The sequence below is a fragment of the Diabrotica undecimpunctata genome, chromosome 4, assembly GCF_040954645.1.
Source record: "Diabrotica undecimpunctata isolate CICGRU chromosome 4, icDiaUnde3, whole genome shotgun sequence".
In the NCBI taxonomy this organism is placed as follows: Eukaryota; Metazoa; Arthropoda; class Insecta; order Coleoptera; family Chrysomelidae; genus Diabrotica; species Diabrotica undecimpunctata.
Genome location: NC_092806.1, coordinates 19,147,275 through 19,174,136, shown reverse-complemented (window position 1 = coordinate 19,174,136; position 26,862 = coordinate 19,147,275). Strand labels below are relative to the sequence as shown.

Here is a 26,862-nt window from a genome sequence, read left to right as displayed (position 1 = left end):
GTAATCCAAACAAATATACAAATATAAATATAATATAAGGCATATAAAGCCTTATAACATAAGGCTTTAAATTATTTTGCAAAATAAATCTTGCCTTAAAATTTTTGGCAATTTTACGAAAAAAATCGTATTAATTACATTATAGGTATGTTTCTAATATGTATTAATATTATGTAATTAATATTATTAGTATTAAATTAATCGTATTGTTTGAAGAACAATATATGATTGACTCGTAAGTTGAAATTTGAAATGTCAAATGTTGGTAGTTCAGATTTCTTTCCTAGGTGGCGTAGTTATCCTACCGAACAAACAGTGTAACTTGTCGTTCTATCCTTTTATATAAATAGATTAAGTACTTTTAAAATATTTATATTTGTTTCACTTTTTCTAATTTCGTTAAAAAAGTCTAGTAAAACGATATTTAAAAAAAACAGCTTTTAAAATTCAGTAGAAGCTAAAAAATGTTCTTTGAAAAAAGAAATAGAATATGGAACTCTTACTCTATTCGAATTTAAAACTTTATTTTTATATAGTCATAGGAAACGGTTTATTATTTAAATACAATAGACGAATTTTCAAGGCTCTAGTTATTACGAAAAAAGGCATGAACTTATAAAAATTTTAAAATTAATTTTTGCTCTATAATGACGTTCCTTGAAAATGAAAAAATTTTCCAGTCGAAGTTATAGATAATCAAAGTGTTTAAAATAATAATTTTTGCAAAAAATTGCAAATACATATTTAGTCCAATGCAGTTTTGTTAAAACTATAAAGAGAAAATGATTTGGTCTAGTTATAAATGATAATAACTCGTTAATAATATCTGATATAGCAATATATGTATATTAAAAAAAATAAACGAGTCTTTTTTGCGTGCAATTTTATTCGCACCATGGGCAGTATGTATATATTGTAATATCTTTGTAGAAAATTAAATTTTTTGCATTTTTTATCTAGAATATCCCGTAAAATCAATACGTTTCGCCTCTTGTTCGTTCACAAAAAGGGGTTACACAATAATTAGTTGGTTGCCTTAATGTCCTCATCACTTATGATATCCAGCAATAAAACCGCCATAATGATTTTTTTAATTCGCTGCTACTGATCTACAAACCAATGTACCATTCCGAAATAAATAAACGAAATAAAAAAATCGTCACCATTATCTGTAACATGGAACGAAATGGATAAATACCGTAAAAAAGAAACATTGACGATTTACAGAAATGATTTATAATAGCCATAAAACAATAGTGTTAATTTAAATGTTGTAGAATAAAGTATTTCAAATTGAAAATCGTATCGGAAAACCGCGATTAGGGTCTATACAATGTACTTAGTGCGTCATTTGGGTCACTGAATTGATTTTATAATATAACTAACTCTATAACTATAATTTGTCAACTCACCAACAATTACCCCAATTTGCTACAATAATTTTTCGTTTACAGTTTTCCTACTAACTTTCCAAGTTATTTTATATAAAACACAATATTTTTTTACTGATGTGTTACAGACAGAACTGACTTAACAAACCGAGTATTAATCTGATTTTTACGTGAAAGTAAAGGTGAACCGTCGTGATTCATCATAAGATGGGAAATTCCATTCAAGGTTACTTTAAATGACATGGTCTGAAAACCATATATTTGGTAACGAATTTGTAATGCCAAACGTCATTAGATATTAGTGACGCTTTTATTAAAATTTAATCGAACGCTATTTGTAAAACAATTAGGTTATCTTTGAAAATATTTGTATATAATAAAAATAATGTACCGTAATGTACTGTAAAAATCATACAAACAAGCTGAATTTGCTGAAGCTCAAAATGTCAATTTTGGAACACCAAAAAAGGAGCGTTTACCGCTCCTACCCCCGGGCTTCCCCCAAAACCCGCCCTCATAGAGGGAAAAACGGAAAACATCGATATTTGATCTGATCCGTAGAACAAAAAGTTTCAATCAAAAAATGTAACTGAGGTAATTTTGAACTGTTTTTAGTACTTTTTCTGTAAAATTAACCGTTCTCTCAGAAACAACGCTTAAAGAGACCGGTTATTTTGAATTACGCACGTAAAATCAATTATTTATACAAAATTTGTATTAACTCAACGGTAAAAACTACATATCTTAGATATATAGTGTAGATATCTTTTGATCAGAGTGCCCTATCGACAAAAATCAAAATTCGTTAAAAGGTGAAGAGTGAAGGTTTCGTACTAAACTAAATTTTTACTTTTGGCCGCAAATGAAGTGAGTTTCTATCTAGAAAACTATCAAATAAAAAAACGTTGCGCGAATTTTGCGATTTTTTACGATTCTCATGGGATCAAAACCTATAACATAAAATTTCGATTTAGAGTTTTGGCAACAAATATGAGGCCTGTGAAATATGACTAAAAATAAACTTTCACATTCAAAATCGCTGATCGCTTCAAGCGTTGTTTGTGAGAGAACGGTTCATTCTGCACAAAAAGGGCTAATTGACATTGTTTAAAATTATATCAGCTACATTTTTTGTTTGAAAAATACATAGTTTATTTCAGCAGCTTTTTTGCAAATTAATATGCGAAAACTATTGGGTCTAGAAGGATTCTACAAGTGCATTAACACTGTTAATTTGAAGTTCTGAATTTTAAATGTCTACTTGCTTTCCCCATTACCTTTCATGTATAAAATTTTCATTAGAGACCGCTCAAAACATCGTTATTTATCATAATATATTTTGTGACCGTTAGGTATACAAAATGTCAAAACTGACCATAATTTGTTATTTTGATTTTTGAAATGTTTCATAATTTTTTGTACAGGAAACGTAAATAAGGTCTTATTAACGAAGGCAATAATTACAGTATCAAATAAGGTAACTTATCTTGGAATTATTCTTGACAAGAAGCGTAGCTGGAAACAATTTATACAAAGTATAGAATCAAAATCTTTAAAAGGTTTTAAAAAACACAACCGTGTTTAACTTTTTACAAAGCCTTTATTAGGTCCATGGTGGATGACGGATTTACGTTACATGAATCAGCCAGTCCTTACATCCTAAAACGATTGAAAATAATTCAAAATATTTCCCTAAGGCTCTGTTTGGGTTCAATGTTTTCAACGCCTGTGGAAACACTTCGGAATGAAGCACTAGATCCACCAATATTTTTACGGAGGGAATCGTTGTCGAAAAAATTTATGATTAAGTCTTTTTCAAAACCGTACTCTTTTAGATAAAATAGCCTTGTTAAATAACCACGATTTAACTAACACGTACTGGTAAAAAAAACCTTCTTCTCGATTATGTATGGTTTTAGAAATACAAGTACTTATAATAGTGATTTAAAAAGAACTATTTCTGTCGAAAAATTTGAATTCTTTGACATGTTGGAGCCACTTAAAATTAATATTCCTATGTACAATGAAAATTTGTTGATAAGTAAAAATATATTAAGGGCCTACATATCAAATCTGTCAGATTTTCTGGAAATATATACCGATGTATCAAAATAAAATAACGGTACGGGATGTGCATTCTATGTACCATCAACAAACGTTCAAGAAAAATTCAAACTAAATAATACTTATATTTTTTCCGCAGAAGCGATTGGTATTATTAAAGCCTGCGATTATATCGAAAACAAGTTAAAAAAACTTTTTGGGTGACTCCTTATCTGTTCTTATGCAGTAAAGTAAAATAAAAGAGGATTAAAAGTAAGAATTCATAAATTTAAAGAAAGTAAATACGAATTAAAATTCACTTGGGTAAAAGCTCATATATGTAGGATTTCGTGGCAATGAAGTTGCAGATTCTTAGCCAAAAAAAGCGTCACAACTGGAGAGCATATCAAGAACAATTTTTAGGCGCTCAAGAATATTCAATGATATCTAAGAGTAAATTTAACGCAAAATTGGAAGTGCATTGGAAAAACTATTGCTCTAATAACCTCACACGATACTCACTATTATATCCAAGTATTCCGACAGTTTTGTGGCACCAAGATTATGATTTTACGATAAATAAGATTGTGACCATTTGTAGGCTAAAATTTGAATATGCAAGCTTCCCTAAACACTTATATAAAATCGGTGTAGTCAACACCGAACTTTGTGAAACTTGAAATGTGGTTTGCGACTTAGATCATATTTTTTATTTTTGTAGTTAATTTGAAATACAAAGATAGGAACTTATTAATAGTTTATTATTGCAAATATTATACCCCCTTTCAATCTACTTCATTTAATATCATTAAATATGTATAAGGTATATAAAATTATTCTTAAGTTTATTAAAATGTGTAACTTAAAATTTTATTGTAGGTGTTAAGCTTGTTACCTCTGTTGAATCGCCATATATTTTACCTTTTTACCTATACTTTCCGTGGTCTACACTTTTTATCTGTGAGTCACTTTGAATTACCCCTAGGTGCGAAAAGTAATCAATCCCAGTTCCTCTCCCATCGTAGTTCTTCTTTTAATTTCCAGAATAGTAGTGTAGTTAGTTTAGTTAGAATAGGTTAATTTAAGTGAACTTTATTACACATTTGCTGCTGGCTGGATGGGCACTTAAGCCCGATTACCAAGAAAAGAAAAATAACGAATGCGATAGAGCATGTTAAAAGGCGAAATAGATACACCTACAAAAACTGCTGCTGAATAGAGATTTGATTAAAAATATTATGAAATTGAAAGTAGAAGAAAGTGAAGAGAATAGTAAAAACGTAAGTAGTACGTGCTTGGCTTTTGATAGGGAGAGTTGTGTTTCCGTCGGCTCCCCAAATAGATCGTAGAGTATATCTGTGTACCAGTGGTTTTGAGTTCTGAGATTTTTTATACAGTTGTGGACGCTAACGGCGCAGGGCCCACTAGTGCGAAAAGCAAATATAAAAAACGGGATATAAACAAACCGCTATCGAATAAAGAGCTTGAAGAATTAGCAGAATTAATATGGGAAAGTTCAGATGACGATCCATTTATTCCATCAGAAGATTCTTGGTCGGGAGCGGATGATGACTCTGACAGTGAACGAGTTGACGCTGATATCAATGATGCTGATGAAGTTCTTAGCGAAAATGATAATATCTCTCAAACAATATTACAACCAGATTGGAGTAGCACATCAGATTTAAAGACAATACCTTTCACTGGAAATGCTTTTTTCGCGTAGTGCCTCCTGCTGGCAATAACCCATACGATTTTTTTAAATTTGCTTGTTACTGATGACTTGCTTTTGCACATTGTAGATAAAACGAATATATATGCGAAGGAATTATTCTTAAATCAATCTACTAAAGAAAAATCCAGAATAACAAATTGAAAAACACTTTCCTTAGCGGAGTTGAAGATTTTTCTTGGCATGTGGTTCCAAAGCGTTTGATCGAGTAAAACATACAGAACTCATAGAAACCCTAACACAACATGGTATAGACCATAACACTGTAGCACTTATTAAAAAACTATAATATTGGGATTAAATAGCGTCGATCAAAATAGACAATCGTCTGACAGCAGAATTGCCAATAAAAAGAGGACTTCGTCAGGGCTGTGTACTTTCTCCATTGTTATTCAATATATATTCTGAAAAGATGTTTAAAAAGGCCCTCGAAAATATTAAAGAAGAAATAAAAATCAACGGAGAATACGTAAACAACTTAAGATACGCAGACGACACCATCATTATTGCGGACAGTGCTGAGAGTTTACAACGACTTTTGAATGTCATAACCAAAGAGGAAGACAGCTTGGGACTAAATATAAACACAAATAAAACAAAAGTAATGGCTGTTACACGTGCACCAAATGTCGACATTAATAATTGTATTTATAACAAACATATAGAACCAGTACAAAGATTCCAGTATCTTGGTTACTGGATATCAAACGATCTTGACCACGAGGTCGAAATACGTGCTCGTATAGAATATGCTAGGTCCGCATTTCCACGAATGAAAAAATTCCTAATTAACTCTACGTTATCGTTGGATATCCGATATCAATTTGTAACAACATTCATTTATTCCATATTGCTATACGGAGTGGAAACATGGACTCTCGGAATTACAAGTATGACGCGTATAGAAGCCTTTGAGATGTGGGTTTTTCGAAGGATGCTGAAGATCTCTTGGACAGAGCACGTGACCAACAACGAGGTGCTAAGAAGAATGGACACTGGGAGAGAACTTCTAAATATTGTAAAAAACAGAAAAACGAGTTATCTAGGACATATTTACAGAGGAGAAAAATACAACTTTCTATGACTTATAATGGAAGGGAAAGTGGAAGGAAGAAGAGGTCTAGTAAGAAGAAAATGCTCCTGGTTGAAGAATGTAAGAGACTGGAGAGGCATGAACACACATTCGATACTAAGTACAGCTCAAGATAGAGAGCAATTTGCTGTAGTTATAGCCAACCTTCAGTAATGAAGAAGGCACTTTAAGAAGAAGAAGAAGAGGTACCAAATCGGTAATGTACAACTTAGTCGCCTACATGATTATTGGAAGAAAGACGAGCTTTTTGCAATTCCTGGCTTACAAAAATATATGAGTAGAAATAGGTTTATGATCATTTTAGGATTCCATCATTTTTCTAAAAATGCGGTCATAGTGGTGATGTTATCTATAACCACAGATTAAACAAAATTAGATATCTTCAGGAATACTTCAATAATCGAATGAAAGAAATTTATTACCCTGGAAAATCGCTATCCTTAGATGAATCCATGGTGTTATGGCGAGGAAGACTGTCTTTTCGTCAGTTTTTAAAAGGAAAAAAACATAAGTACGGCATGAAATTGTATTTATTAGCTGAACCAGATGGCATGATTTTACGTTGTAATGTTTATAGTGGTGTTTAAGGAGAAACGGGTGGTACAGGTTACACTGAAAAAGTTGTTATGTCGCTGATGAATGGGTTGCAAAACACAGGACATTTAATATATATGGACAATTTTTATAACAGTGTTCCGTTAGGTCAGAAATTACTTGAGCAAAATACATATGTGACCGCTACTCTTCGGAAAGGACGGAAACAAAATCTTAAAATCGTTGTTGACGCAAAAATTAAGAAAGGAGAAATTGTTACAAAATATCTTGGGGAAGTTGCAGTCAGTAAGTGGCGAGATAAGAGAGAAGTGTCATTTCTGTCAACAGAGTTTGAGGAAGACATGATAGAGATTAAAAATAGAAGGGGAGGTATGGGCCAAAAACCAAAGGCTATTCCTAAATACAATGATAATATGGCTGGCATAGACCATCAAGACCAAATGCTGTCATATTATTCAAGTGATAAAAAAAACGTTAAGATAGTACAAAAAACTTCGAATCCATATTCTTTCTATTATGTTTTTCAATGGCTACCTCTTATTCAAAAAAGCTACTGCAAAACAAATGTCATATTATGACTATCGTTTATAGGTCGTCCCATGTATGGTAAAGTAGCGAATCTGCGAAATTCACGAAATTGCATTAACCGGTTAGGATTACATATTACAACTAGATTTACAGTCTGTTAAAGTATTGAATATGTATCTTCAATATTAAACTCACAATTAACTGGTTCAAAGTAACGTATGTGCTCGTCTTTCAACTTTTGCTACAGTGAACTTACGAATAATTAGATTCGTAAGTTTACCGTTGGGATTTATTAAGTTCTATACGTCCAAAATTACGAATATTGCACATTCGCGAGTTTACTATAAAGAGAATTAATATTTTTATATTACTGGACGGACTATAAAAAATGTAAATAAAAGCACACCCATGAGTAAAATAAACCAACTCTCGGGGAATTAGTCACTTTAGTAGTTTAGTTAATAAAAGAAAAGACGATACTTTCATTAGGGATCACATACATTCCTTTCCAAGTGGCGAGTCCCATTACTGTCATAAAAAAAGTATGTATAAATTCTTAGAATCAACATTGAATGTTACAATTATATACAGTTTGTATAAGGAAAAGTGTTTGGAAGCTCAACGTACAGCAGTTTCCATTGAAAAATATCGAAAGATTTTCAAGGAATATAAACTTTAATTTCATAAACCTAAGAAAGATCGTTGTAAAGTTTGCATTGCCAAAGAAGAACGTGCTAAATATGGCGAGACTGATGAAGAATCTTATAAAGAACATTGCAATCGGAAAGAAGCTGCTCGAAAACTAAGAGACAATGATACAAAATTGCCAAAGAGCAAAACAATATTTTAGCTTTTCAGTCAGATCTTCAAGCTGTTCTGTCTACTCCGAAAGGTCCTAGTGGCCTCTTCTTTTATGTTAGAAAACTTGCAGTTTATAACATGACAATTTATAATCTTAAAGATGTAAGTGCAACTTTTTATGTTTGGGACGAAACGGAAGGACGACGTGGTAGAGTATGTGCGAATGATGTCTGACAGTTGTGGGGGCCAACAGAAAAATTTTAGGTTTATAGTTATGTGTATGCATATCCTTAAAGAGCATTCAAATATAAAACAAATTTACCATAAATTTTTTTAACCGGGACACAGTCAAATGGAATGTGATTCAATACACGCTAAAATTGAGCAAAAGGTTAAGAACGTTCCAGTGTACACAACAGAAGGTTGGACTCAAGTTATAAGAACAGCTCGCAATAAACCTCACCCATTTGAAGTTAACCCTTTAGTGCACCAAGAATTTATGGATTTTTGTCCAGATAAATGTAATTTTCGTGGTGAAGACAACAGTAATACAAGTCTACCATTTAGAAAAGCAGTTTGGTTTGTGTACAAAAAAACAGATCTAAATGCTGTATTCGTTAAAACGAACTATGAAGAAACGACACCCTTTGTCAAATATGTACTTAAATTACAACGAGGTCGTCCATCAAACTTCAAACCAGCTACGCCTTATACTAATCACCTCCCCATTTCCATTGCCAAATACAGAGACCTGAAAAAGTTATGCGAAGATCTACAGATTCCACGTGCATACCATGGATTTTATGAAAGCCTTCCTACCCAAACTCTTATAAGGGATCCTCTGCCTGAACCAGATATTTCAGAAGAATCTGAATATGACGACACAATATAATTATATTGCTTTTTGTTGTAATTTTTAAGGTTTGTGTTTGGTCATGGTTTTATTTTCATATTTTTTATTTTGTATTATGTTTCCTAGTAGCTTTCAATAAAAATTATTATTAGTAGTTAGTACCTATGTTATGATTATGTGAAGTATATCAATTTTTTCGCATATAAGCTTTAAATTAATTGTCGGAAATGGTGCTTAATATAAATACTAAAGTATATTCAATACTTTACATTAGCCTAAGTATATTGGACTAAGGGATAATTTTGCAAAAGATAACTAACGAATCTGCGTTTTTTTGCTTTAATAAATGATATTGAATTTTAGATTAAGTTAATTATATAAAGACACATTTATAGAATCTAATACAAAAATGTCGTTTATTTAGGTTAATATCCCTATTTTTCATATTAACTTGAAATGTTTTTTAGCTCTCCTGTAAAATTTCAATTTTGCAGATTCGTTACTTTACCGTACGAGGGACGAGGTAATAAGAACACTGCTCCCAGAAAAACTATTACATCCTAAACCCAAAGTTGATACAACGCATTTGCCAAGTAAGTTGGACAGGACTCACAGGAAAAGATGTAGGGTATGTAGCAAGCAGCAGGTTCGGAAGAGTATCCAATACTACTGTTCATCATGCGACGAGAAACTAGGTCTATGTTTGCAGAATTGCTTCAAGGAATACCATAAGAATATATAAATCCACACCATAAGGCATTTTCTTATATTTTGTAACTTGTTTTATTTTGTATTTTGCTGTCACAAGAGATATCGCTGTTTTTTATACATTTTCTATCGAAATTATATTTCTGTTTTATTCGATTAGTAATTAAGTTTATGATATACGCCCGACACACGCTGTGTGTCATCGGCCCTTCATGTAAATTTTTATGCGAACAGCCGACGACACACAGTGTGTGTCACTTCTCCAAATACCTAATCAGTGTAATAATGATAAGCTGGTGTCAACAAAATATATCGTCAGTTGACAAGTAAAATTCACTAAGTACAAAAATGATCGAAATTGACATTTTACCACCAAATGCATTAATGGTTTAAGATCTTTGCCTGGAAAAAGTCACTAGCTACAAACATCATCGTTTCAACACAGACTTTCAATTTGAAACATTTCATTATTTGCAAATTTTAATAAGATCCCGGCAGGTAATAGTATATTACTTTATGAGGCGGAGAAGAATGACTTTTCTTGACGCGCCCGATATTACGCGCCGAACGAAGTGAGGCGCGTAATAGAGGGCAAGTCAAGGAAAGTCGCTTCTTTGCCGAATAAAGTATACTATTTTTTCTTCAAACGTAGCAATTTTCAACCATAAATAGTACAATTCATACGCTATTTTTACTCGAAATTAACTGTGACAACTATCAAAGTCGTCTAGATGTTAGAAATTAAAATAATTAAGTCGTCGGTGGGATTTGCGTCTCCCTGGTTACAGTTGTTTGACAGTTGTTTGCAATTATTAAATACAGCTTATTGTTGTTGCAACCGCAAGCGCAAATTTAGTGCGAAAATGGAAAACCTAAACGAAATTGAGTCCGCGGCTAATGATGCAGTAGCACGTTTGGGGGCCCTCCAAGTCCGGAATAAAGTATCGGTTAGCGTACAAGCACTTCCAAGAGTGGTGCGATACCAGAGGAGTGCGGCAAGTTACCGAAGACGTTTTACTGGCATATAATGAAAATGAAAAATGAAAATAAATGGAAATCTTCTACAATGTGGTCAAGATACTCTATGATAAAATCCGAGTTACTTATTAGAAAAAATGTGGAAATAAGCAAATTTTAAAGTTACGTGCATTTCTGAAAAAAACAAGCGAAGGATATACTGCAAAGAAGTCTAAAGTTTTCACTAAAGACGAGTTTGATAAATTTTTGTTTGAAGCGCCAGATAAGTTGTATTTAGGATTATAGGTAAAAAAAATTATATTGCAAATCATGTAGTATACTCTACTAAATTATAAAAATATTTCAGATTGTTTTGTTAATTGGGGTTACCGGCGCCTGTCGATGCGACGAAATGGTAAAAATGAAGACTGTGGACATTGAGGATAAAGAAAATGTAATAATTATCACAATCTCAGACAGTAAAACACGACAAATTAGATCTTTTACGATAATTGGTCAAAACTACTTTAAACTGTATAAAAAGTATGCTTCACTGCGGCCTGAAAATTTCACAGAAAACCGATTTTTTATCAAGTACCAAAATGGAAAGTGTTACCGAAGCGTCATGGGAATACATTCGATCAGCGCAGTAGCCCAAAAAGTAGCTAGTTATTTAAATTTAAACGATGCAAGCGCATACACGGGTCACTCTTTACGACGAACTTTAGCAACACTTTTAATTGATGGAGGCGGAAATCTAGAATGCCTCAAACGACATGGGGGCTGGAAATCAAGCACGGTTGCCGAAGGATATATAGAGGATTCAATAAGAAATAAGAACAATAATGCTCAAAAAATTTTAAACCCTCATGATGCGCCAACATCGGGAATGATTGCTAAAAGTTGTTCTCGACCATCAGTATCATCAACAATTACCAATGCGTATCAAGAGTCGGGAACATTTTTGCACGGTTTCAATTTTGAAAATGCCTCATTAACTAATTGTACTTTTAATATTACTATAAATAAAAATGATGTTTAATTGTTGTTAATGACATTTGTATTGTTGCTTTGTGACATGTTTCATATTGTTGCCATGACAACATTTTTCCCTCCGCCGTAAAGAAATGGGAAAAAAAACTGCTGCCGGCGGAGACATCAAACTTTGACAGGATCAAGTTAGGTAAGTAATGTCATCATTATTTGACGTTTGAAGAAAAAAGTCATTATTGCATGCTATTTTGAGGATAATGTTAGTTCAGTTAGTTGACTTAATCAGTATTTATTGTTTTTTGCGGTTCTTAAGTTGTAATAATTACTTTAATAAGTGAAAATTTGTTTAAAACTCATTTACATTCCTTCCTTCCTATATTGAGTGTACCTTCTATTATAACATGAGTTTTTAGACAATGTTTCGGCAGGTAAAATTCACTAATTACATTTTTCTCAAAAACGTCAAAAATTCACCATTTTTTAATAAAAACTCTGTAATGTTAGATAGCTTAAACTTTTTCTGAAAATCAGTACCTCCTATTATAACATTGAGTTCACATTTCTTCCTTCCTTCGTTGAGTGTACCTTCTGTTACAGCATGAGTTTTTAGACAATATTTTTGTAGGTAAAGTTCACTATTTACATTTTTCTCAAAAACTTCAAAAAAAACAAAATTTTTTAATAAAATCTTTATAAGATAAGGTAGCTTTAACTGTTTCTTAAAATAATTACATTCTGTTATAACATTGAGTTTACATTCCGTCCTTCCTTTATTGAGTGTACCTTCTATTATAGCATGAATTTTTAGACAATATCTTGGCAGGTAAAATTCACTAATTGCATTTTTCCCGAAAACTTGAAAAATACACAATTTTTTAATATAAACTCTGTAACATAAGATACCTTAAACTGTTTCTCAAAATAAGTATCTTCTGTTATAACATTGAGTTTACATTCCTTCCTTTCTTCATTGCATTGACCTTCTGTCATAGCATGAGTTTTTAGACAATATTACGGCAGGTAAAATTCATTAATTACATTTTTCTCAAAAACTTTATAAATACCCAATATTTTAATAGAAACTCTATAAGATAAGGTAGCTTAAATGGTTTCTCAAAATAATTACCTTCTGTTCTAACATTGATTCAAAAATGGATTTTTTACATTAGAATATGCTTTAAAACTCCAATATCTCTGTTCTTTCAATATGGTACTTAGTGAGTTTTATTTGTCACCTGACGATATAAAAAAAAACCATGTGTTCAAATATGAAGTTGATATGTTTCGGCCCCTGGCAAACATTTAACATAACTGCCGGCACTGAACGTGTTAACCCTTTTTTTTTTAATATTGTAAATTGTAAATAGTGTAATAATGTAGATACAGACAATACACCAGTAATCCATTACTAAATTTTCCGCTATTGATGGTGTTGATTTCACTACACCTAGGCAAATGACAAATTCTTTTCACTACACTCAGTAGTATCTTCAAAATCGACACACAAATACACGATCATAAATTTAATAATTTTTTTGTTCCTTGCAAAAAGTAATATTTTCTTGTTTTCCGTATTAATTGGGCAAAACAGAGCTAAGATATAACTGATATTGAATTGAAAAATGCTGTATTTTGATAAACGTTGCCTTCCCAACCTTTTGTATACCTACGCCTCTTATTTTCCCATTTTGACTGTGACCTATCCTTAAGGAAGCTGGAGATCCTCAAGGCCAAATTGCTGATCGACCGGTAGCGCTAAACCAAATGTAATCAATGTTTTCCTTATCTATTTACGTAATTTAAGATTATGATTTATTCTTAAATATATTTTTTATTGAATTATACGAGAGAAAAGCATATTAATATTAAAAATTAAAAAAACAACACGGTAAGAGCTTTAACGGCGACTATTAAATTTTATTGCAAGTTGAACATTTAGAATAGAATAATTAACTATAATGGAGAACATTTACCATTTTACAATCAATTAAACCTCTAACTTTCCGATAAAAGAAGTTCCTCATTAATTTTTCATTGCACTGTACACTCCACAAATCGATTTTCCCTTTTTAAATTTATCCACCACAAACCATTACTATCACAATTTTTGATAAACTATTTTACCTTCTACTCATCCTGACGAATTCACAGAGTTTCTTGCACGGAAAACTGATGCTCTGAGCCCGGTAGTAGAGTGGATACTAGAAAGATTAATCAAAAAGCTATGCTGGCGTGTGAGAATTTTATCACATGTGGGAATGGCAAGGCCGGAGGGGAAATGCTTTTTCGCAGGGTGAGGTTGATAACACGAAAAACTGTCGCAAAATATAATAAAATAGCTTATGAGTGGATTAATTAAACAAAAGTATAAAGGAGTAATGTGGCAATGTATGTTTTATTTATAACTATTGCTATATTTAGACAATATTTCTGTGCTAGAATTATATATTTGATAATTTATTTTGCCATGGATATAAATAATAATAAATTTAATAATAATAATAACTATTTAATAATAATAACTAAAATTTCTCGAATGACGCCTGACACCATTAAGCAAATGGGACCCATATTCTAAATATAGTCAGAGGAAAGATTCAACCCTGAGGATTCGATATAAAAAATAGACAAAACATCCTGGCCTTGGGTAAAAATATATGTATTATACCATGCGTAACCTTTTTTGGATGTTGCTAGAAAGGTCACCAATGGATATGTATGCAACCAAGTACGGAGTACCACGGACACATTTGACCAAATGTGCGGAAACATGATCATCTCCGGTAAAACAAGAAGATGGCCTCTTTGTCTGTACTATGGGATGATAAATATAGCTTGCATAAGCTCTTGGATAATTTATAATTATAACCAACAATGACAACAGAAAAAAACCATCACCAGAAAAAAATTTATGGTCAATTTGTCGGAACAACTGACGAAACTTTGGCTACAGCGTCGTGTAAATTGGCCAACTTTGAACCATTCGGTAAAGTTGTTTATTGAAAACATTTTTAAATCTGGAGCCACAGTAAGAACGAATATGTCCTATTGTGTCAAAACGTGCCATGTGTCAATTTTGCCCATCTAAAAAACGTCGAATTACAGCCCATCATTGCGAGTGCTGCCGCGACCGAACAGTGTAGTTAATAATAAAATACTTTTTTCTGTGAAACAGCAAATAAAATCAACTAAAAAAACTGGATGTTATTCAAACCACATCTCTACGACTAATCTTTGCAGCCTTTAGAACTACTCCAGTAAGAAGCCTTCAAGTGCTAGCAGGAGAAATGCCACTATACCTCAGAAGACAATATATTTCACTATGCTACGCTTCAAAAATTCTAAGCCAAAGAATCATACCTTTCTCGTAAGTTTATTATCGGAAGAATCACTAGAACAATACCCAAATTACACCACCAAGACAGTACCATTTTACGAACAAGTTAAAAGGCTACCGTATTATATCAATCAAATTAACTTGGCACCCATAAAAATATACCAGACACATCCCTGGACAGTTTCTTTACCAATAGTAGACCTCTCCATACTTAATCATGATAAGCATTCACACATTTCTGCTGCGGTCAGGCTTCAGTATCATGCAAGTTTAAACAAATATTCCACTTACAAATTGTTCTTCACTGATGCCTCCAAAGATTGCAACAGAGCAGCAGCTGCTACTGTATCAGAAAACGTAATTTCTGCCACTAGATTAACTGACGGCTGCAGTATTTATACCGCAGAGCTCCAAGCAATACTTGACGCACTAAATCATTGTAAAACCACAAATGAAAAACAAATACTAAGATAATCAGATTCATTAAGTTCTTTACAGGCCATTAAACATGTTTATCCTACACACATTAATCTAAAGACGCGTTGCAACTGCTCCAATTTTCTGGTAAAACCATATCATTTATGTAGGTCCCATCACATGTCAGAATAACTGGTAATGAGCTAGCAGACAAAACAGCGTTTGAAGCAATAAATAATGTGAACATTCCAAATACAACAGGTATACCAATATCAGATACTAAAACTTTATTCAAGACTCATATAAATAAAATGGGGTGAGTGGGTAGGAACTCCTTGGATTACCTTGGACAGTCCTATCAGGGAAAATGAATCAGTCCCTGGCCTCCACAGATTCCAGGTGGTCCCTGACCCGGGGAACTAATACCTGTTTAGGATCCCTTGTCCAGGGTTACGGATGAAGACCACAACGACAATCACGGCGGAGAAGAATACCTTCGGTACGACGAGAATGGCGGAAATGGTGACCCCAGATTTTAGGGCTAGTATAAAGTCAATTTTGACCGAACGATCGCCAGTATAACCGATTCCACTCACCTTGCCAACGGTCTCTGGATAGAGGGCGGATAAGCATACGTGAAACAGGGCACTCTTTTGTCGTTAGGGTAAGAAACTGTCTCTAAAAGGCGGATGAACAAAGGTTGTCAACGGCATAAGAATACGGAAGGCAATGGGAAACCACCGTATTGAAAGTCCCCAAGGATATCCCAAGAAAGACAAGGATGGAAAAGACATTGCAAGCAACGGCCCCTAGTCCGTGGCAGGCCTTAAGTGGTCAAGGGGTGCCACACTTACACGTTTGGGAAAAACTTCAAAGCTAAAACTGGGTACTTGGAACGTTAAAAGTCTATACACCGCCGGTAAACTAGACAACATAATACAAGAAATGGAACCATGCGACCTAGACATCATAGGACTTAGCGAAATCAGATGGCCTAACAGTGGTAAATGTACTAAAGAAAAAGCGACACTATATTACTCAGGAAATAACCTGCCCCATCATTATAACGGAGTTGGATTTCTAGTAACACAGCCTCAAACAAATCAGTAAGGAACTTCATGGCATACTCAGATAGGGCAGCACTACTACAAGTCCAAGCCGATGCTGTTGACTTTAACATTATACAAATCCATGCACCAACCTTGGACAAGCCTAAAAATGAAGTAAAATAATTGTACAGAGAGATTAAGAAGTTAATAAAACTTATCAAGAAGAACCAGACACTTATAATCATGGGAGATTTCCATGCGAAGGTAGGGAGAGGACGTGTTGAAGATGTCGTGGGCGACTTTGTGTTAGGAGATCGAAACGAGAGAGATGATATGCTAATCCAGTTCTGTTAAGAAGAAAAATTAGTCATTGCGAATACCTGGTACAAACTGCCACCTCGGAGACTCTACACCTGGCAGTCTCCACAATATACGCATAACAACATCGTAAGAAATCAAATTGATTTTTTATTGATTAATCAGAGATACAGAAATTGATTGCAAGGAGTAAAATCGTACTCTGGAACAGATATCGGATCTGATCACAATCCCGTAGTAGGAAAATTGAAAATTAAGCTTAAGAAAATTAAAAGAAAACCCATAAAAAAATTGATATAAACAGCTTAAAACAACCTAACGTTAAACTAAAAGTCACAGAAAAATTAAATGAGGCAATAGCGGGTATCACGGCAAGATCTAAACAATCGCTCAGTTTAGAAGACAAATGGAATTGTATTAAAAAAGCTATCGTAACCACCAACAAGTCTCTGATTGCTTCCCAAAAGTACAAAAAGAAGAATTGGATGACTGACGAAATATTATCAATGATGGACGACCGCAGATCATTTCAAAACAAAGACCGAATCAAATATCAGCAGATTAACCGACAAATACGAAAAGAGTGTCGTAAAGCTAAAGAACAGTGACTGCTAGACAGTTGTGCAGAAATGGAGGAATTGGAAGAAAAACATGACCACTTTAACATACATAAACTCGTTAAAGAAGTGACAGGTCATACAAAACCTTGCAGTTTTAACAGTATTGTGAAGGACAATAAATTAATTACTGATCCCAAGGATCTACTTCAACTTTGGAGAAACTACAAACAGCAACTATACTCAGTCAACACTAGAAGAAACTCTGAAAATGAATATAAAAGTGAACCCTCCCCCAAAATATTGAAGTCAGAAGTTGTAAGGGCAATCAAACAGAGCAAAGGGGGAAAAGCACTAGGCCCAGACGACATATACATAGAGGTTCTACCAATGTTGAGTGAAGACAATATAGACGCCTTGGTAGATGTTTTTAATGACATTAATGAGTCCGGTCAAATACCACAGGGTTGGCTTCAATCAACTTTTATACCAATCCTAAAAAAGCCAAACGCTAATAGTTGCGACCAATTCCGAATGATCAGCTTATTGAGCCAAGTCCTAAAACTCTTCTTAAAGATAATTCACACAAGAATATGCAACAGATGTGAAAGAGACATTAGCCCCACACAGTTCGGTTTCAGACAAGGATTTGGCACATGAGAAGCACTTTATAGCTTAACTGTCCTACTTCAGAAATGCTGAGATCAGACGAAGGTAATGGTGGTTAGCAGAACATGAAATATGCAATTAAATATAAGAGTAAACAATAAGAACATCCAAAAGGTCCCCAAGTTCAGATATCTCGGTAGTTGGATAATTGAAGATCTAGATCCAGACATAGAGATACGTAGCAGGATTGAGCAAGCCAGAACAGCATTTACTAATATGAGAACTTTGCTAAGCAACAGCAGCCTTAACTTAACGCTTCGATATCGCTTTGTAAAATGTTATATTTACTCCAAACTGCTATATGGTGTAGAAACCTGGACCATAAAGGCCAATGTGATGAACAGATTAGAGGCCTTTGAAATATGGGTATTTAGAAGACTACTTAAAATTCCCTGGACAGATCACACAACAAATGTCGAAGTATTAAATCGAATGGACAGAGAACGAGAATTGCTGCCAATAATAAAAAGAAGAAAAACTACTTATCCGGTTCATATATTTTGAAATTCCAAAAACCAGTTCTTAAAGATTATTATGGAAGGAAAGATAGAAGGAAAACGGGGCATCAGAAGAAAGAAATACTCATGGCTTAAAAACATAAGGGATTGGACAAACCTCGATGCCTATGCACTCTTTAGAGCCACACAAGACCGAGAGGAGTATGCCAGAATTGTAGCCAACATCCACTAAGTGGATAGGGCACCATAAGAAGAAGTAAATAAAATCTGGCAAGAAATATAAGATTAAACAAACACAAATCTTAAAATTATCAAACCAGACGTATCTTCAAAAAATCTTCCTATACCACCAAAACTAAAAGACCGGGTAATTATAAGCAGACTCCAGCTTGGGCATACACGACGCACGGCTACATTATCTCCAAAGAACCACTACCAATGTGCCAAAAATGCCAAACACCTTTTACAGTCAACCATATAATAATAGAATGTCCAGAGTACACCTCAGCCAAGGCGATATTCAAGATACTCAACAGCCTGAACGAAGCACTGGTTACAAAATTCAATAAAGTTTTGTCTTTTTTAAATTACTGTAAACTCTGTAATAAATTATGATTTAATTTTTGTTACATGTACATACATGTACATTGTACCATATTGTTGTAAGTCATGACTTTTAAAATGTACCTTATTTTCTCTATTTGTATCATAAACCTACCGCTAATAACCCCAGTGGTTGATGCGGGTAAATAAAATAAAAAAAAAATACTTTTTTCAGTGATTACATTTTTTTTCTCAGCGTAGTAAATTTTACGATGGTTAGTGTAAATAAAGGTAACAATAAGGTTAGTATTCTAGGGTTAATTCCGAGTAACCAAATCCTACTACATTTTAAACAGCCTCTTAAAAAGCAATTTCTTTAATTTTTTAGTATCTCTAGGTTTAAGTATATAAGAGCTAAAATGTGCCTTAATATTTTATTTTTTTACTCCCTAAAAGCGCGGCATTGGAAAGGAAATATAAAATTCAAGATATCGAACAAACACGCAGCCCAAATGAAGAATTAATTTAAAAAGAGTGACTGATAACGTCAAGAAAGAAAATTGTGTCCAAACAATATAAAAGATTTAACGACTAGCTAAGAGGTCAAGTAACCCCTGTTTTCCGGTTAAAAGACCCAAATTCAATTGGATTGGAAGATTACTGTCGGCTTTTATTACGAATAATACATGATCATTATAACTGTCTATTTAGCGGTGATTAAAAAGAGAAACAAGTTACAAAGTGAAGAGATGGTTTGATGAATAGTGTAAAAAGAGTGTATTAAAAAATAAATATTTATAGAAAAGTATGGAAATTTAATACGAGATACTAGAAGAAGAAAAAACAGATGTAATATCCAAAAACGATGAAATAAAAGACGTGTTAATTAAACTACAAAAAAAGTTTTAGTCCTATAACAATATATGTATATAAAAAAGGAAATTTAAAACAACTGTCAACAATTTTCCACTTAAGAACCTCATGAATTTATGTTAAGTTAAAAATCTATTTTTTGTATAGGTTTTTTACAATTCTTTTTACACAATTAGCATCAGAAACGCTGCAAGGTGGACTACTAACCTTGAAGCTGGTTGCTACATTTTCCATTAATAAAATATTTAATTTGGTTTGTAAATATAGCAGTAGTAACATAATTGTAAAATGCTTTAAATGTGGCCGCGTTTGATTCCTTATCTTTTACAACCGACCGGATGCCTGTGTGAAGCGTTGTAGTTGGGAAGCTGTTCGTTAGTAGAGTGTAGAGTGTTATTTGCCAAAATTTAATTATTTTGAATAGTGATGTAGCAGCTCGTTAGTAGAATGTAGTGTTATTTGCTGTAATTTGTGTACAAAAATCTGTATAAGAAATTCAGCTTCGATGAAAAGCTGTTACAAGCAGCTTCTGATTTACCAGAAATTCCGTTTTTAACTGTATACAAAATAGACAGATGGTTCAAACACGTGCCTATCAAAAGGATCGAGGCTAATTATTGTGTATTGCGGAGAATTGAGAGATGGGTTCCGATTGTTTTAAAATTATGTGAGAAGAAAATAGAGAATAGTAACTTTGACTAACACAAGAGTAGGAACGCTGATATTTTTGAAGATTGGTTTAAAAACTCTGATTAAAAACTTGGAGCCAAAAGTGTAATAGTGCTCGATAACGCTTCGTATCATTCCCGCCAGCTCACTAAGATACCAAATTTATTTTCAAAGAAAGCTGAACTGCATTAGAGGTGGGCTAAATATCACTACCCTGTGACATAACAGCTGTGATTAGAAAATAACAAAGATAATATTATACCGTCCTTGGAGGAATATGAACATCGCTAGTTTAATGTAATATTAGTACGTAAACAAATATTATTTCAAGAAAATGAAAAGGGTATTTAGAGCCTTAGTTGATTGAATTTGTGTAACTCGTCGTAATTGTATCGATATTCAATAATTTTTATTCTCATACATTTTGAAAATGCATGGCGACAAATATAAAAAGAAATATTAGAAGCTGTAATAATTGGGGGGGATCCACTGTAAATAATTGGAGAACCGATTATAATATTCGCGGGAACCCTACTGTCACCATTCTAATAAATGCTGCTGTCATCCTTGTAAAAGACGCCTGTCTCAAAATCCTTGGATGCGTCTACAATTCTTAGGGGATACTTATCCCTGCGAGCGGGGTAAGGCTTACTGGTCCCACTAGTCTGAGCTGACTGGTTTCGCCCCCGCGGCTTACGGAGGCGAATTTTGGGAAAAAGGGGATTAAGGACTTCTAGGTCTCAGGTCCTGTAAAGAGTTGAGTCTATGGGCTTGCTTTAGAAACCGGAGAACTGCATAAGCGAAAAATGTGTACTTTTCTAGTCTCTACCTGTAACGGCCGGGAAGAACAATAAAACCAAATTTCGAGTTTACAATGTATTAAATAGACTGTATACTACAACGTGTACTATACTACCGAGGACATGACGCAAACGTATTTCAAAATTGACAGTTCTGGATCATACAGCAATATATTGAGATTATTATTTTGAAATACAAAAGACTAATATAATTATGAACATTTAATAAATAATACAAAACATATCACATAAATAATAATATTAATAAATATTTTATTATATATATAATATTATATGAATATATATCTTTATATAATATATATAATATTAAATTATATATACAAAAGGAACATTTTTATATTCGAGAGAGGAAGAGAGAGAAAATATATCTTCTGTCTCTCTCTTACTCATTATCTTACATATGTAATGATTTCACAGATTCACTCCCATACAAATTTCCAACGTGGAGCGCGCGTATAGAAGTATAACTTCAAAAATAAAATAGATTTTTTATAACAGATATTTAACATTGGGTCTAAAAATGTCTTTACACTCTGTATATTCACAGAATGAACGTAAATTGGGTTGGACAATCGGTTATATTATCGTCTTTTATCAAAATCAAATGTAGTGGTTTTAACAGGCACGTAAACGATAATAAGTATTATTTATATTAGATAATGAAATTATTATATCAAATCATATAATCAAATCTAAGTTATACAAGAACGAGAAATACTAAGAAGGATGTTACAATTAGTAAAGATGACGTTAGACATGACGAAAAATAAAATCGCATACAAGGCGTTTTGCTCAGACGAATTTGATGTAAAAGAAAGCCAATTGATTTTTTTTTATCTAATAATTAAAAGAAAGTGACCACCATTTTTAGAACTGAAGTAAGTTGTTTTAGAAACAACTTTTAAAGGAGACATCAATATCTAGCTTTTGCACATGATTTAACAATAAATCATCTTTCCCTGTTATTAATTAGTTAGAAAAGGTCAGAATTGAAAATTTGGCATTGTTACCCAGAAATTGACAGTATTGTTGACTTTTGCTGATGATATTGACACAATTGCATAATCCGCCAGGAATACAATTATAGTCGTACCAGTTTTTTTTTTAGTAGATTAGAAGTTATAGTTGCATGAAGAGTTGCAATATTAGAGTTCCTCCAGGTGATACTGGTATATCAGCAAAAAGAACAATTTTTCCATCGATTTATAAGTTAGTGATAAAGATTAGGAGAGCAACTAGTTGCTTCCTATTCCCCAAGTAAGCTTGGAACCAATTCAAGGAAATACCTCGAATTCCGTAGAAATTTAGTTCTTTTATCAAAATGTTGTGATTTACCCAATTAAAAGCTTTGGCATAGTCACAGAAAACAGTGGCAGTATAAAGATTATTGTTTAGTGCTTGATAGATCTCATGTAGTACAGAAAACATAACATCACTGGTACCTTTATTAGATAAAAAGCCGAACTGACTTCGTGATAAAATGTTGTTTTCAACGAGAAAGGACATAAGTCGGGGTTTTATAAGTCTCTCAATAATTCTGGATAGGACCGGTAGTAAGGCAATAGGTCTATAATTGCAGACATTCGATTTTTCACCACCCTTTTGAAGAGGAATAATAATGGCTGTCTTTAGGCACTCTGGAAATATACCTTTTTAAAGGAATCATTAATTAGTGAGACCAGGACTTCCAACACATTTTTTGGGAGATTTAAGGAAATTTTTATGGAGTCTATTAGCACTAGATGATAATTTGCTTATGATACTATTGATTATTTGGATCAGCTCAGCTTTATCAACTGGTCTTATAAAGAATGAATTCGAGACATTTTTTGATTTGGGGAGATAGGAAATAGGATCTTGTTGTGGCAAAATAGTTGATGTTATATTTTTACTCACATAACCGAATTATTCATTTAGATTTTCAGGGTTTGGAAGAGCAAATGTTTGAGCTGTGTTAGTTTTATTTCGAAGATCGTTTATTATAGACCAAGTTTCACTTGCAACATTTTTAGAGCTTCCTAGACGATTCACATAGTACATGTTTTTAGCTGTTTTGATAAGTTTTACATAGGTTCCTCTGTGCTTGGTGATATATTTAATGACAAAGACGTTGGTGGTAAATTTGTCGATGTACAGTAGTGAACGCATATTCTTGGCTGATATGCGGATACCTTTGGTAGTACAGGGTTTGTGATGTTTTGACTTAATTGTAATTAAAGGAAATGCCTGATGGAAAATACAGACTAGCTAAAAAATTACTGAAATTATAGTCCACGTCCACAGAGGGAAATCGCCACCCAGAAATCAAGCACTTGGAATTTACTAAAGTTCTGAGCGGAAATAATCCTACCTAAACGTTGGCTTTTTGAGGATGGTTTGTTGAGAGAATTAAACTTGATATATATACTGCTTCATGATCAGATAGTCCTGTATTAATAATTGTAGAGCGTACATTAAAGGATGAGAAATCTGAGACAATATAATCAATTATGGTAGATGTTGTTTTAGTTATTCTTGTAGGAGAATTAACGAACGTATTGAAACGTCAAAGCTGTTATTATAATAGTTATAGCCATCTAAATGTATTATTTAAATTTGTACGAAGATAATGTAAATATCGAAATACTTCTTAAATTTTGGCATTTAAGTATAGGAAAAATAATCAGTATTTCGTAAGGACTCTAAAGGATATAAAATATTCAGGATGATGTATTTAAAATCATAAATTTCACTATGTTTCCAGAAAAACTGAAGATATGACAACAATATAAATACCACCATAATATCGGCCGCATTACAAGACCCGAATGCACCAAAATCTATAATAATCGTGCAAGCAGTTTCCGACATAATTAAGGCGTTTATACTTAAAACTCGCCCTGTAGATTGAGAATAACGAGAAAAGCAAAAGCCTTATTTTAAAAGTAATAAAAAAGACCTTCATTTTTGTTTCTTAAAAAGTTTTTTAGATGCTTTGGAATAGATTCTACAGTGATTTTAAGTCGCGACATTTTACACTCCAAAATCACTATTATTTCGCGCATTCAATTTTTGAAATGTTGCAGTCGTTTCCGAGATAATTGAGGCGTTCCATACTTAAAACTCACCTTTATAGATTGCAAATGAAAAGAAAAACAAAAGCATTATTTTAAAATTATGAAAAAGGACTTTATTTTTGTTTTCTAAAAAGATTTGTAGATGCTTTTGAATAGATTCTACAGTGATTTTAAGTCGCCACCTTTTTACATTCCAAAATCACATTTCGCTCATTCAAATTTTGAAACTTAGCCAAAAAGACATAATTACCCTGGTTTCGGATGATGGCACTATTTTTTTTTTTTTCAGTTTTATTCACAAGTCTCTTTCTTGCACATAAAAATCTGTAAAAATCGTGCAAGCCGTTTCCGAGATAATTGACGCGTTTTATACTTAAAACTCACCCTGTAGGTTACGAATGAAGAGGAAAACAAAAGCATTACTTTGAAAGTATAAAAAAGGCCTTCATTTTTGTTTTTAAAGAAGGTTTGTAGGTGCTTTTCAGCAGACTCTACAGTGATTTTAAGTCGGCTACATTTTTACACCCCAAAATCACTATTAAATCTTGCAAAAAAGGCACGATTACCCTTGTTCCGGGTGCCGGCACTCTTTTTCTCTTCGGTTTTGAGTCCTAAAGATTAAAAAAATTTGTTCCCAAGAATGTGCTCTCAAATTTCAAAATCAATGTTTTTGGTATTAAAAAAATGGATATTTTCTGTGGAATTCGTCATATTTACTTTTCGGCGATTAAACTTTCGTCCAAAATAATGAGCGTCATGTGAAAAGAAGGTATACATTTTCGTCCAAGCCCCTAAAATTGAGGTATACAAGTTCGTCCAAAGGGTCAGGTAAATTTTCGTAATGCTTTTCGAAGAAGCAATTAATATTAAATATATAAATATGTACGAATCTTCCAGTTTATTCATTTGTGAAAATATTCTCAAAGTGTTTATATTGCTATAGTCATGAATTGTGTTATGAAAATCATTTATTCTTGAAACGTTATGGAGAATTTCGACAAACGTATGGTGGTGAAAAAAAGGGCAACGAAAAGAGGTGCTCCTCTTTTATTCGTGAATAACTATAAATTCAATTTTGCCGAAAAGTTAAAAAGAGGGGAATCACGCTGGAGATGTCGTACCAAAGGTTGTAACGCTGCCGTCTACACAATTGGGGATGATGTAGTAATTTCCATACAAAACTTAAAATATTCTCATGAAAGTCTGGAGGCCAACTGCATTTAACAACAGTTTGTAAGCAACAGTGCAGAAGATATAAGTACTCAACCCAGGAAAATTTTACATCGCGTTATAAGTGAAGAAGAAAATACCAATTTAACTATTACGAATTTGAAATCAGTGAAACGAAGTATTTATATTGTAAGAAGAAAATTACACCCAGTTTTACCAAAAACGTTAGAAGAAGTACTGGAATCATTGGAAAAATAGAGGACCCTATCATCACGTCTAGAAATGAAAACTTTTTATTGGTAAATGATAAGTTCAAAATTGACTATTGTATCTTGTGAGACAAACCTCAGACATTTATGTAAGTGTTCTAGAATATATATGGATAGTACATTTAATTATTACCCAAAATTCTATTATCAAATGTTTACAATTCATGGATACTACAATGGCCATTACATTCCACTAGTATTTTGTTTATTGCCAGATAAATTATCATCTACATATGAAACATGTTTCGATTTGATAAGGACCAAATGTTCAGAGCTAACTTTAAATTTTCTTCCAAAAGATATTGTCATTGATTTTGAAAAACCAATTCATAAGGCTGTTAAATCAGTTTGGGGTCAATCTAAAATAATCGTATGTAGATTCCAACTTTCGCAGGCTTGGCGGCGTAAAATTCAAGAACTTGGCTTATCAATCAATATCAAAATGAGATTTACATTAGACTTCAAAGTATTCATAAATGTAACAGACCTAATAACAAAACTGTAGCTCGTGAGACATTTTTGAAAAGTAAAATAGAAAATTTTAATGAAAAAACTAGTACTAGGCTGGAATATGTTAAATATACATCCCATTATTTTAGTTTTTAAGTAAGTTTATTATTATTTGCTATTTATACTGTAAGTTGTAAATGAAATTCACTAATCTAAGATAATAAATTTTATAACGCAGTAAGAGAACTTTTTTTTTCTAATTATGGGATTGATCCCCGCGGAGCTCGACCCCTGGACGAAAGTGTATATGCAAAAACTATTTAACTTGGACGAAAGTGTTATTTCTTCAGGTAAAAATTTAAGGTAAAACTGAACTCATTACGATATTCCGGACGAAAGTGTAATTGCTCTTACTATTAGATTTATATATTTCGTCTATTATAAGTTATTATAATTTTTAAGCCCGACGCCTCCAAAATCTGTTGACCTTAATAAATAAATAAACATACTAAAAAATTCTAGATAAAATCATAAACACCTCCTTCAAATATA

General features: G+C 32.9%; 1 protein-coding gene across 4 annotated transcripts in view; it reads right to left on the bottom strand.

Moving 5' to 3' along the window:
* Window positions 1-26,862, bottom strand: part of LOC140439267 (calcyphosin-like protein) — a 60,242-nt gene that overhangs the window by 26,647 nt on the left and 6,733 nt on the right. The window contains exon 1 of one of the 4 annotated variants that reach the window (XM_072529077.1): window positions 13,779-13,917. The exons of 2 other annotated variants lie outside the window; for them this stretch is intronic. In XM_072529077.1, coding sequence (XP_072385178.1) covers window positions 13,779-13,789 — 11 coding nt within the window. In that variant the 5' untranslated portion in view covers window positions 13,790-13,917. Of the gene's footprint in view, window positions 1-1,412; window positions 1,573-13,778; window positions 13,918-26,862 lie in introns of those variants that run through there. One more of the 4 variants, XM_072529078.1, reaches the window with a different exon arrangement.